This window comes from Falco cherrug, chromosome 1 (genome assembly GCF_023634085.1).
Source record: "Falco cherrug isolate bFalChe1 chromosome 1, bFalChe1.pri, whole genome shotgun sequence".
Lineage (NCBI taxonomy): Eukaryota > Metazoa > Chordata > Aves > Falconiformes > Falconidae > Falco > Falco cherrug.
Window position 1 is genome coordinate 21,176,291 of NC_073697.1, and position 12,124 is coordinate 21,188,414.

General features: G+C 42.6%; 1 protein-coding gene across 4 annotated transcripts in view; it reads left to right on the forward strand.

The window, feature by feature from the left end:
- SEC24D (SEC24 homolog D, COPII coat complex component) overlaps positions 1–9,484 on the forward strand; it is a 58,207-nt gene extending 48,723 nt beyond the window's left edge. For all 4 annotated transcript variants that reach the window (XM_027797552.2, XM_055701034.1, XM_055701035.1 and 1 more), the window contains exons 15-23: positions 441–611; positions 1,285–1,381; positions 2,000–2,145; positions 3,840–3,978; positions 4,421–4,539; positions 5,906–6,085; positions 6,608–6,799; positions 7,326–7,415; positions 7,811–9,484. In XM_027797552.2, the coding sequence (XP_027653353.2) occupies positions 441–611; positions 1,285–1,381; positions 2,000–2,145; positions 3,840–3,978; positions 4,421–4,539; positions 5,906–6,085; positions 6,608–6,799; positions 7,326–7,415; positions 7,811–7,951 (1,275 nt within the window). In that variant the 3' untranslated portion in view covers positions 7,952–9,484. The remainder of the gene's footprint in view (positions 1–440; positions 612–1,284; positions 1,382–1,999; positions 2,146–3,839; positions 3,979–4,420; positions 4,540–5,905; positions 6,086–6,607; positions 6,800–7,325; positions 7,416–7,810) is intronic.
- Positions 9,485–12,124: the final 2,640 nt, after the last annotated feature.

Consider the following 12,124-nt stretch of genomic DNA (forward strand, 5'->3'; position numbering starts at 1 on the left):
ACACTGAATTTCTCTAATAGGGCCCCTATCTTTTTTCATTTATTTTCTTTTACAAAGATGTGTTGTTTAATTATATAATAGTCCCATTCTGACTGTGCCCCAGTGATGTATTGATCCTGGCCCTGCAGGAACCCCACAGCCCAGCTACAGTAGAGCAGCCATTCCTATCAATCAGTGAAGGAAACCACCCAGCAGCAAGTGATTCCGCCCACCCAGAGCCTTTGCTGCTGCCTGTTCAGCGACTTAGTTCTCTGAGAACGTACCGAGTTGGTTCGCTGCATGCGGGTGTTACGGGCAGGGGCAACATGGTTTTAATCAAATCCATGCCCTCGCTTAAAAATTCCACTGCAAACTTCTGTTCTTCAAGTGGGCGTTTGGGTTGCGGTTGGCTACCAATGGTATCTAACATTACGATGCTTGTATTTTGTAATTCTCTGCAGACACTCTTCCAGCCCCAGGTGAATTCTTACGAGGCCTTAGCCAGGGACTGTGTGGCTAATGGCTGTTGCGTGAACTTGTTCCTCTTCCCGAATCAGTATGTGGACGTAGCCTCCATGGGTCTCGTCACAATGTACACTGGAGGAACATTGTACAAGTACAACAATTTCCAGGTACAGGTTTCCTGCCTTTCAGATAGTAACACCTGGGGATTTGTTGTTTTTCTTTTGTTTCAGTGTGTGCTTTGACATTTAACATAAAAGTAGAGTGATGCTAGAAAACTTACTTACAAAATCCAGGGGATAAAATTCAAACTTTGAGATTACAGATCAGGCTCAAATACTTACCTTGAAACAGCAATAAGCTGGTCTGTTTCAACATTAAATTTGCTTACTGAAACTTGCTGGCATCAGAGTTGGGGAAGTCCATTGATCTGGTATATACAGAAAAAAATGTTTATGAAGACCCCCAGAAAAGCTGTAACACTTGTTTAAAATTTCACGAGTGTCTCTCTGGGGAGCAGGGGACTTTCTCATGTCAGGAGCTGACCTGCAAAAGCATTTTTTGTGGAGTCAGCAAGGCTACTCTGGTCCCTAAGGCTATGCCATAAACCCTAGCTAGACAGCAAGGTTAAGGGCAAGGATGGATGTCGCTGGGGATAATTGGATTGTTAACAAAACAACAATCAACATTTTTAAAAAATCTTTTTGAAAGGAAACGAGAGATGTTCGGTGTGAACAGTACAGATTTGCTGGTGGGGTCACGGGGCGGGAGCAGGCTGGGTTTCTGCTGTGCTTCTGCCATCCAGTGGCCAACTGCAACGCCGCTTTTGCTCTGTGTTTCTAGCTCGATGCTGACAGCCCACAGTTCTTAAGTGACCTCAGGAAGGACATCGAAAAAAAGACGGGATTTGATGCAATAATGAGGGTTCGGACAAGTACAGGTAACGGTACCGGCTGGGAATGAAAATATTAATGCGTATGACAATACATAATTTCAAATAACAGTGCTGCACAGATCACTTGTAAGATTAGGCAAACTTTTACCTTCGTTTATGTGCCTCTTGAAAGGTAACTGCATAAACTGATAAAATGCATGAAAATGTCCTTCCTTTATGTATCTCCATAATAATTAATATTCAAATACGGGTAAGGCTTCTAATTGTTACACATACGTCTTGGATTGCAAGTGAGTTGTATAACAACGTGTTGCTGCTGGACACTTACATGTTCACATTTACATGTTCCTTCATTTTCATACTTCAAATGACATTGCTGTGTCTACTTTTCACAGACACATAGTGGCCAGGCCAAGAGTCCTGGGTAGGCTTGGAGTCACAGCGCAGACCTGTGACCCAGCAGCTTCTCCTTCTCACCCAACTGTCAAAAACTGCCATCGGCAAGGGCAGTCGGAGGGACCCCCTGAGGCTGCAAATCCCTGAGGGAACACAGTTCCCATTTCAGTTGGCAAAATTGCCTGACCATAAAAAGAAAGTTACAAAATAATGTGAATTTTATTTGCCATTTCTTAACAAAGTTGTTTTGTTTTAATCTGGGTGTAGGCTTCAGGGCTACAGACTTCTTTGGTGCCATTTACATGAACAACACCACAGATGTGGAGATGGCAGCAGTTGACTGTGACAAGGCAGTGACAGTGGAGTTCAAACATGATGACAAATTGAATGAAGACAGTGGAGCCCTAATTCAGGTAAGAAAACACTTACATACATGTAACATCACGAAATTGTGAGCAAGAATTTCTGCAGCCTTAACAGAAAAAATTAGTGTAGGGCTGATGGGAGCAAGGCACAGCTTGCACAGAGTCTAATGACATAATACTAGTAATAAACAAAGATTTTAATTAACTAGCCAAAGGTTGCATCTCACCTCAGAAGCACAAACAATGCCTCTCACCACAGTCAGTGTGTTCACGCATGTTCTATTCAGGGATACCAAAATGCTTTCTAAATGCACACTGAGTCCTCGTCAGCTGTGATTCTTGTCTGTTTCACTAAGTTTATTTGGAGTACAAGATTCGTTACTGCTTATAGGGAAACCGCTACTGCTGTGGCATTCCTTGTGACACCTCTGTTCCAGAGCAGCTCTCTGTTGCGAACATCACTTCTGACCCTAGGACTTCCCAGGACCCACCAGCGATGGGATCTGTGCAGTGACAGTTCTCCCTTGCAAATGGTCACCTGGCTGCCCTGCTCCCTTGGTCTGAGGCACAGGAGTGCTCAGAGCCCCGCAGCACTCGCTTCTTCCTGCCTTAGTCCACAGTGCAACGGTTCCCAGAAACGCCACTTGGGCAATAACTGATATTTCTCTGCGTAAATGGCCAGCAGACTTGTGAAACATCTTTTGTCAGGGAGCATCCCACCTGTTGCCAGATAATGGGAGGTGGTTTTTTACTACTCTGGATGTGTAGTCATGACCTTTTTTTTGTTTAATGACAGAAAATGTTATAGCTTGCAAGGTTTTAAACTTTAAGCCACACAATTATCTGAACTTTTTCTGTTCTGCTTGCCTTTTAGTTTGCCAGCTAGTTGGCTCTTCGTTTTAGTATTAAATACATTTCATATGTCAGCAGTTAACCCCTGTAAGAAAACAGCACCGTGAAACAGCCAGTTTGGTATGGCTGAAATGCTGCTGCCTAGAGCCATGGTGCTGCTACATACGCCATGCAGATGTTGCATTTACAGCTCTTTCATATGACAGCTACTTGTGGAAGTATCTAATGCAAGGCAGACCACAGTACCCTGGGTCTGCGTTTGCCCTGCAGGCTTTGGGTCATACAATACACTGAAGTAGCGTTGGAGTTGTAAGGGAATTCTTAAATGACACCCTCAATTTTTAATATGGAAGCCCACGGTAGATGCAGGATACATGGGTTAGCAGAATCTCTCATGTCGCTTCATAAGCAACTTACCCATGTAAAAAGAACCACTCAGCTTTTCAAGATGGGGAAGTTTTTCTTGCAGTGTTTTTACCAAGAGCTGATGTGATGGGCAGAGTACTTCTCAGCAAGCTTCTTTAGCTCTCCTATTATGTCTTTTCAGATACTTATTTGAACTGTTCAGACATTACACAATTAATAACTAACCAATTTACATTCAGTGGTCTCTTATTTTCAGATGATGCCATCAGGGTGTAACAAGTGAGAGTAATAACCCTTTCCATCAGTCATAATATTTTTTATAATTTTAATATTAGTGACTTTTATAATGTGTAATATACTTCCGTTAAAAATACAGGTCTGTTGGTCCTACAGAGGACAGCAGCATTTCAAGGCAAAGCCATCTTCAGAAGTAATTATGTGCCTTTTACGCACAAAGTAGGTGGCTCTTGCACGACAGAAGCTTTTTATTTTGAAATAAATGTTAATTTGTTCCTCTGTTGCAGTGTGCTGTCCTTTACACATCAGTAAGCGGACAAAGAAGACTTCGCATACACAATATAGGTTTAAATTGTAGCTCCCAGTTAGCTGATGTCTACAAGACTTGTGAGACAGATGCGCTTATCAACTTCTTTGCTAAGTCAGGTAAAGCTATAACAGACTGATTTAGTTTCCTTTTTTACTTTGGGGGGGTGGAAGAAAGGGAACTGAAGTGATTACCTAGGGGGGAATTTGCCTGCTCCCAGCCCAAGCAACTTTTAAGTATTATACGATTGAAAAGACAAATGTATTAGATATTGTTGCCATACTGCCATGCAAGTAGTGCTTGTGAGGTTAGTCAGGAACGTGTAATGCACAGACGGTATAGGCACAGTATAGAATGGACATCCTAGCATAGTGTTGGAGGTTTGGGGGGTGGGCGTTGGCAAAGGTGAATCACCATCCTCCAAGATGCTGTCTGTAAAACAAGGCTAAAATTAAAGAGCCACAGCCATCAGGTTAGTAAAACCAGAAGCTAGCAGAATATAGATAGTTCAAGAGTATGTGTCCATCTTTAGCACGCTCTTTTATTCTTCTGTGCTTGTAGCTTTTAAAGCTATCCTAAGCCAGCCACTGAAGACGGTCAGAGAGATCCTGGTGAGCCAGACAGCTCACATGCTGGCATGCTACAGGAAGAACTGTGCCAGCCCGTCAGCAGTAAGCCAGGTAAAACACATCTGAACTCAGCCCTCCCCCTGCCACAGCTGAGCGATCACCCCTGCAATATCAGCAGTGCCAGAAAGGGAAATTTCAGGACAGACTTCCCCTTTTCTTTCAAATATAATGAATGACAGGTGGGATTCAATGGTGGCAATTACAACACACGGAGGATGAACAAATGGCAGTGCCACTGAGGCCACTGATGACCGTATTCACACAGAGGAGCTGAGGCAGCCTCTTCCTTCCTGCTGGAATTACAGGCTGACTCACAAAGCTTTCCTGTTTTCTTCTTACATTGTTAAAGATTTCAGTATTCTAATTTTTGACGAATAAGACGTTGGTGTTAAAAAATGAAAATAACATTATCTTAGCAAACAATCTGAATTTGTAGGTAGGTGTCTCAGGTGTGCTGGAATGACAAATACCTGAGGTCTAGATGGGGCCAAACTCCAGGGGGGGGGCGCGGGTGGCAAAGTGGCTAGAAATCCATGGTGCTTAAGGTAACAGTCTGTTAACTCCTTTATTTACTAAGGGTAGGTAGAAGCTCTGGAGCCTGATTACTTACATTGCACGCTAATGGAAGATTCTGTCAAGGCATTGCTATTATTTTCAGCCTGTTCTTCTATATATTCAGAACATTTGGGGAGGTCTGACTGAACCAACAGTTAAGTGTTTTCAGATCCTTTCAGCAACTCTCTAACAGGTCTTTTTCTGTTTCAAACAATTACCCAAAGATGGCTGAACTAAATCCAAATCCTCTAAGCATTTGAATTTTAACTTCTAAAGGCGATGGGGATTCCTGAGTTGCCAGGAAATTAGATTTGGGACACTGTAATAATTAGAGGGCAGGAATGGTTGGCTTTGACACTTCTGAACAACAGCTGGCAGGTCTGTAGATTAATGCTGAAGTTAATAGGAAGGGCAAAGGACCGACAATGTTGGAAGCATCTGATTTAGATTATTTTTTTAATCTCTTCTGAACTGTATTTGGTAATTCTTTCTTCTTTTTGAATGTAATGTATAGATTAGAATTATTGGCACATCCTAATTATATGACTTAAAATTCAGTGCTCTAGGAAAAGCAACAGTTGTTTCCTTTTACATTATCCCTCTCTACGTACTGACAGTTCAGCTTGGAGAAGACTAAGGCTTTCGCATACCATGCACTGCTTCCAGTAATCAAAAACTGGAATTTATTCACATCCAGACCTGTCCTGTCTGATTTGAAATGGCACATACAAAGTCGTTCTCTAGGCTTTTTTCCTCTTTAATCAAAGAAAACAAGCAGCGGTTTATTTAAATGTTTGAAAGTCCAGGTCTCGTTCCCAAGCACATGGGCTCTATTAACTAACAAGCTTCCTCTGCCTCTCAGCTCATCCTTCCGGATGCAATGAAGGTGCTGCCAGTGTACATGAACTGTCTGCTGAAGAGCTGTGTGCTAGTTGGCAGGCCAGAAATTGCAACCGACGAGAGAGCTTACCATCGGCAGCTGGTCATGGCTATGGGGGTGGCCGACACACAGTTGTTCTTCTATCCGCAGCTCCTGCCCATTGTGAGTATGTTGTCTGCACAGCTGCTCATTTTCAGGGGAGCCATTTGCACTGTGCTGTGGTTTTATAATTGCGCAGATGCAGAAAAGATTCTGTCTCCTGGGCAAGTGTTACACTACCGTGCTGGATTATGTTTTTACTGTGGTGTAATTACTAGTTGAACTACATTGAGGAGGGAGGGTGGAACCTCTAGCGTAATGGAAAAGTAACGCTGTCAGTCATCAGCATCCTCAAAGAATCTCACTGTACTTTTAGCAAGGTTTTTGTCCAGGTTAACGAAAGATGCCAGCTTCAGTAAAGATCAATACAGTGTGCAAGTGTCTCCCCACTGACGTCAGGTGTCCCTTTGCGCACACTGTGGTAACTGGAAAAGAAGAGGTGGTTTGATTTCCAATTCCTCTAATCGGGAAAGGAACCACTAAGATGTACTAAACCTTTCAATAGTTACTTTTCAGTATCTACTAAGAGCTTTAGTCATCTTGAAGTTACCAAGTCCACAACGCCTGTGCATTTCTGCCCCACAGCACAGCCTGGACCTGAAAAGTGACACTGTCCCAGCTGCTGTCCGCTGCTCTGAGGAACGTCTGTCAGAAGGAGGGGCCTTCCTTCTGGCCAACGGTCTGAGTCTGTTCCTGTGGCTGGGAGTCAGCGCGCCCCCCGAGCTCATCCAAGGGCTATTCAACGTGCCATCCTTTGCACACATCAGCGCGGAGGCTGTGAGTAGACAGAGACTAGTCCCTTTTTCAGAACTGATGATTTAGTAAGGCCAGGCTGCTAATCTGAGAAACTACTAAGGTAGATTTTCATCATTGAACTAAAAGCAGAAACAGATGACCAGCAGAAGGTGCTAAGACATCAGAAGTGTCTTAATATACATAAAAGTTTAGTAAAGTGTTCAGAATGTAAAAGCTTACAGGAGAGAAGCTTTCACAACATTTTTAAACCTTCTTAAATTTTCACTGTTGCAGATACTGAAAGTCCTAATGAATGTGTATTGCTGAAATTGGAATAAAGCACTTTGCAATAGTTGACATTTCTTATGATAATGAATTTTCATATAGTTATTATTGTATATTGAAAAATGGTTTAGACAAATGAGAGACATTTTTGTGAAGGAGATGGCATCTCCCAGTTTAGAATGAAATCCACAGTAACTTGCATATCAGCAGCTAGCCTTGACTAAATTCCTAAGAAAGAGATGTGACTGGAATACAACCACCTGCCATGCTTTCCTCCCAACAGACATCGCTGCCTGACCTGGATAGTCCATTTTCTAAGAAACTGAAGTCAATACTGGAGCATATCCAGAGCCAGAAGCCCTACACTATGAAGGTAAATTCTCTCTGCCTCAACTCATTCTCCAGAAGAGCACTACCGGTTTTGACAGAACTCATCAGTAACCATAAAAGTTTTTCCACACCAGGAATTTTCCTGTACCTCAGCAGTGAGTTCCAGCATGCACTGTAGGCACAAGCATCTCAAATGTGCCCATTCTTAATCAAAAGAAACTGTTCAGAGGTAGTAGAGTCTCGAGGTTACCATTTTAAATCTGGAAACCTCAATTCACACTAGTGTCTCTCTCCTGTGTTCATAAATACTGGAACAGAGAGATTGATTAGTTTGGGTTCCCGGCCTGCCCCCAGCAGCATACGGTAATAGACAGAGGAAGAGGGTACTGCCATGTGGTATAACTATATCCTAAAAATACACATCTCTTATCTTTTCAGCTGGTTATAGTGAAACAGCGGGAGCAGCCAGAGATGCTTTTCCGACAGTTCCTAGTAGAAGACAAGAGTATTTATGGAGGGCCTTCTTACGTGGATTTCTTATGCTGTGTTCACAAGGAGATCTGCCAGCTGCTCAGTTAAGGAAACTCAATTATAATTCATCTTTCCTTATTTTCTAAGAGGGACAGTCACTGGTGCCTGAAGGCTGGCCCACAGCTCCACTGCAGCCAGAGGAATATTCTGCTGTGCTTTAGTGAACCTTTGCTGTGCTCTTTTTGTACAGTTTCACCTCACACATCCTCTCTCTGAGTATTTAGCTTACTTATTGAGCTGTAGGATAGGAAGTTCTGCACTCAGGTATTAATCTTCTGGGAGTCCTGACTCTTTCTCTTAGTGCATTGCCAGATTTCAAACTGTCAACACTTCAAAGCATATGGTATGCATTTATCAATTTAGAAAACTCTTTAATTACTCCTTTTGCTAGTCGTAAGTTGTACAAGAGCCAGGAAACGTGCTAAAAACTTATACAGAAGTGGAAAAAAATTAAAAAACACTGCTTTTTCTAAGTGAAGGCATACAGTTGAATCAGATTTGTAGTAATCATGTGGTTCAACGTTGAGTACTTCTTCACAGAAAGCTAATCTCTAAAAAGTAATCCTTTTTCCTGGAAGGGACAAGTATTACTTTCTACAGAAACGGAGCTCTGGGTCACCTTCCACACGCGGCATTATCCAGGACACAGAGACGCCTTCATTTATAACTGGACTTGAGGAAACTTAACCAATCCGTTTGGCCAATAATGCTGCACTGTTACGGTACACGTCTCGAGTGTTAAGGGCAGCAATTAATTTAGCATACTATTTAATTGCATTTTAGAAATCAAACATTGTATTTAGTACATTTGCTAACTGGAATATTCCAAATACAACTTTGATAACATCTGTCCCTCAGAATTTCAGTGGCAGGTCAACGGTAAGGACAGTTGACATATTAACCAAAGGTGGTTTGTGGTGCTATAAAAAGCAAGCCTCTTGTTTAATACCAGTTCTATTACAGTGACCTCCTCTCGCATGACTGATTTATTCAACAGTCACCACTTTGAGAAATAAGCCTCTGCTAATCTCAATATTTAAGGTAGAATTTAGAAGCCAAAGTCTTTGGAAGAGCTGTTTACCTCAGATACTTCATCAGTTTGTATCTTTAGGACCAGTGCCTCTGCACGTGAGGTTTGAACTTTTCCAAACTTGAAAAGCTCATTACAAACATCCGTGTTTCAGAGAAAGCAAAACACCCTCAAAAGTAAGGGTAAGAGTTGGGACTCATTTAAAAAAAAAAAAAAAAGTGCCTTTAGACATGATAGTGTTGCTACTTAGTCATTGTAATATCCAAGATGATAAGCAGTCAGGATGCATATTTTTTAGTTTGACAGCTTATCGAAAGAGTTTTATCTGTGTGCATTGACTGAAAGCTCTTGAAATAAGTGGCTATATCACAAAAGGATCCTCGGACTGAATTCAGCTGCCGAGACAAGCACTTTTTAGCTGAACACTACCCTGTAAAAAGTATTTGTTGCCATTCCAAAGCAGTGTACTTTGTAAAGTGACACCAGCAACTCTATGTATAAAGAAATAAGCAATTATTAAATATAATCATCATGTATGTTTATTCTTGAAACTATGTTATCTTCATTTTTTTAAATGCTCTTTCTCTACCAAAAGCTCTCAAGCACCTCTTAAAACTGTAGCATCTGAACTAGTACCCCATGTCAGGACAGAGGCTGCTTTAGGACAGCTAGCAACGAAAACTGGCCTCAGGGTTCCTGCCCTCCAGCCCTGCTGAACCAAGTCCGTGTCAACTGCAGCGCATGGGAGTGTCCCCTCAGAGGCAGGAAACTGGGGAGCTGCTCACCTAGACAGCTCCCGCCGCAGCCACGCTTGCCCAGAACCCATTTCCTTACCTTATTCCATGGAGTTTGCCAATGGCCCGAAGCTTGTGTCTGCGCCAGAGCTGCAGGCATCTTCTCCTTGGCCAGCGCAGGCCACGCAAGCACCACTGACCAGCTGCTTTTGGGCACCCCCCTTCACACCCAGACGGCTGGAGCGAAGCCTAGATGCCACTGCGCACTGGCAAAGCCAAGGGAACACCGGGATTTCAGGCACAGTGGTGCTACATAGAACCAAGCTGCAGTAAGACAAAGCTATTTACATGTGCACAGCTAATTCGTCAGTGCTCCAGCCTTTCACATGCAGTTAATTTTACCTACATGAGGACATCACCATGGCTAAGCCAGCACAGAGATACAGACATGTCGATACAGCAGCTCCTGCAGCAGTCGTGGAAGTTACCACACATACTGCAGGTGCAAGTCTTGTCTCCAGCATAAATGGCAGGACTGTAATATTCAACTCTGATTTATAGTATAGGTCTTTTTTCTTTTTTTCCTTTGCAATTGCTGCAATAGTTGTAATCACTTCAAGTTTCACCGCAGAACTTACCTGCTTGCTTTAACACCCACAAGAACGACCATAACCTGACAAGGATTAGTGAGCTTTCCTCCACGTTGGTAAGTTGACCTTCATCCCATTACACTGGGCAACTGCCATGAGAACAATACAGTTGCCGCTGACTTTACTGATTCTAGAAGGAGAAATTGTTTTTTCTACTGTACACACAAGCTGTGGGTTGGTCTGTCACTTTTAGTTACTCAATGTATCCTTAAAACAAGGATCATTCAAGAAATAAGGCTTGAAGTCTTCATTAGTTCTTTTCTAAAGTGCATTCTGGATATTCCTTTTCCCTCCAAGTTTTTAAAACAAATATTTGAGTATCTAAAATTCATCACTTAATGCCGTTTAATTCCCATTGTCAAATCACAACTCGTCTTTTAATTTTCAGACCAGTTCCCACTCCATGGAGCGAGATAACTCCAGTACCTTGTCAGTGCCATTATCAAATCCTTCACTTAATTCATACAGGGTCTAAGATATTCAAAGCACTAAAAGCCTCTCCCAGAACAGTGAGACAAGAGCTAGACATCCCGTCAAGACTGGTGGCTTCATGCCTTTCATAAAATTGGAGAAGAAGAAACTTATTTTTTTTATCTCCAAGTCAGTCTTCATTGTGGTAAATAAAAGTATTCATCAGTTCACTGATCATGAGCTTTAGCTTCCTATTAAAGCATTGCAACTGAGAAATTAACTGACAAACTGGTAATGAAATTAAAAGCTTTTCATCTCTAGACGCCACTTTAGCTATGGTCCAAATCAACAATGTTTAAAAAATGTCCTCATGTTTTTACTGTATAACTAATACAAAAATACTACGGGATTTTCCAAGTATCACCTCCACAGCCCCGAGTATGTGACACACAGCCTTTGGGTACACGCACCCAGGCACTCCTGTCTTACCTTGACAGGCAACCTCCCACTGGTGAACCACCACCTTCAGATTATGGCCGGCCGGTATCTCATCACAGGGGCTGTGTGGAAAGCTCTATCTCCTTGTCTGTTAACCTCAATTAAAAAAGTACAGTCAGTTGCTTGTTAACAACGTGTACATTACAGTTCCCTGGAGAAGTTGGCCCAGCCAGGTAGATCCAATCCAGCACCCTCTGGTGCAGTATCCTTTTTTCCTTACGCTACACTTTAGCTGTTTCAGCTTGGAGGGCAAAAAAATGAAGCATCTTAACTCTGCACAATCAAGCGGGATTTATTTAGTGGAATTCTTTTTACAAGACCACGTGCAATTAATTTCCCAAGTCACTGACATCTTGAGCAGCACCCCAACTTTTGCAAATGGATAGATGCACATCTCAACCAGTTATTTTTGAGTCTCCTCTTCAGTGTAAGCCTGATCTACGTTAGAGCAGCCTGTGCACTGAACTGAGCTATGGACATGTAATTAAAGGCTGGAAATGGGAATCAACATCATCTACTAACAGAAGGGAGAAAAAAAAAAAAAAAAAGAGAGAGAGATTCAAGAGATATCCAGCAGCACAAAAGCAACCTTCCTAAGGTTAAGCACCTCCAGCATTTACTTCTCAAGTAAAAACTTGATTACGGCAAAAGCATGAGGAAGTTTTCTTCCTGTGGCACTTCTGCCAGCTGCTGTTCCATGCAGTCTCGGGCAGGCTGCTGCATCAGCACTACCCCTAAAACACCCCGCCCCCAAATCCAGCTGCTCTTCAGGTGTGCATGTGTAACAAGAAACAAACGGTCACCCACAGTCAACCACAGACGAGCTGTTTGCACTTCAGCAGGCCCATACCAAGCACACTGCTGAGGCCGTGGAGCTGACCGCCCCTACAAAAGTCTG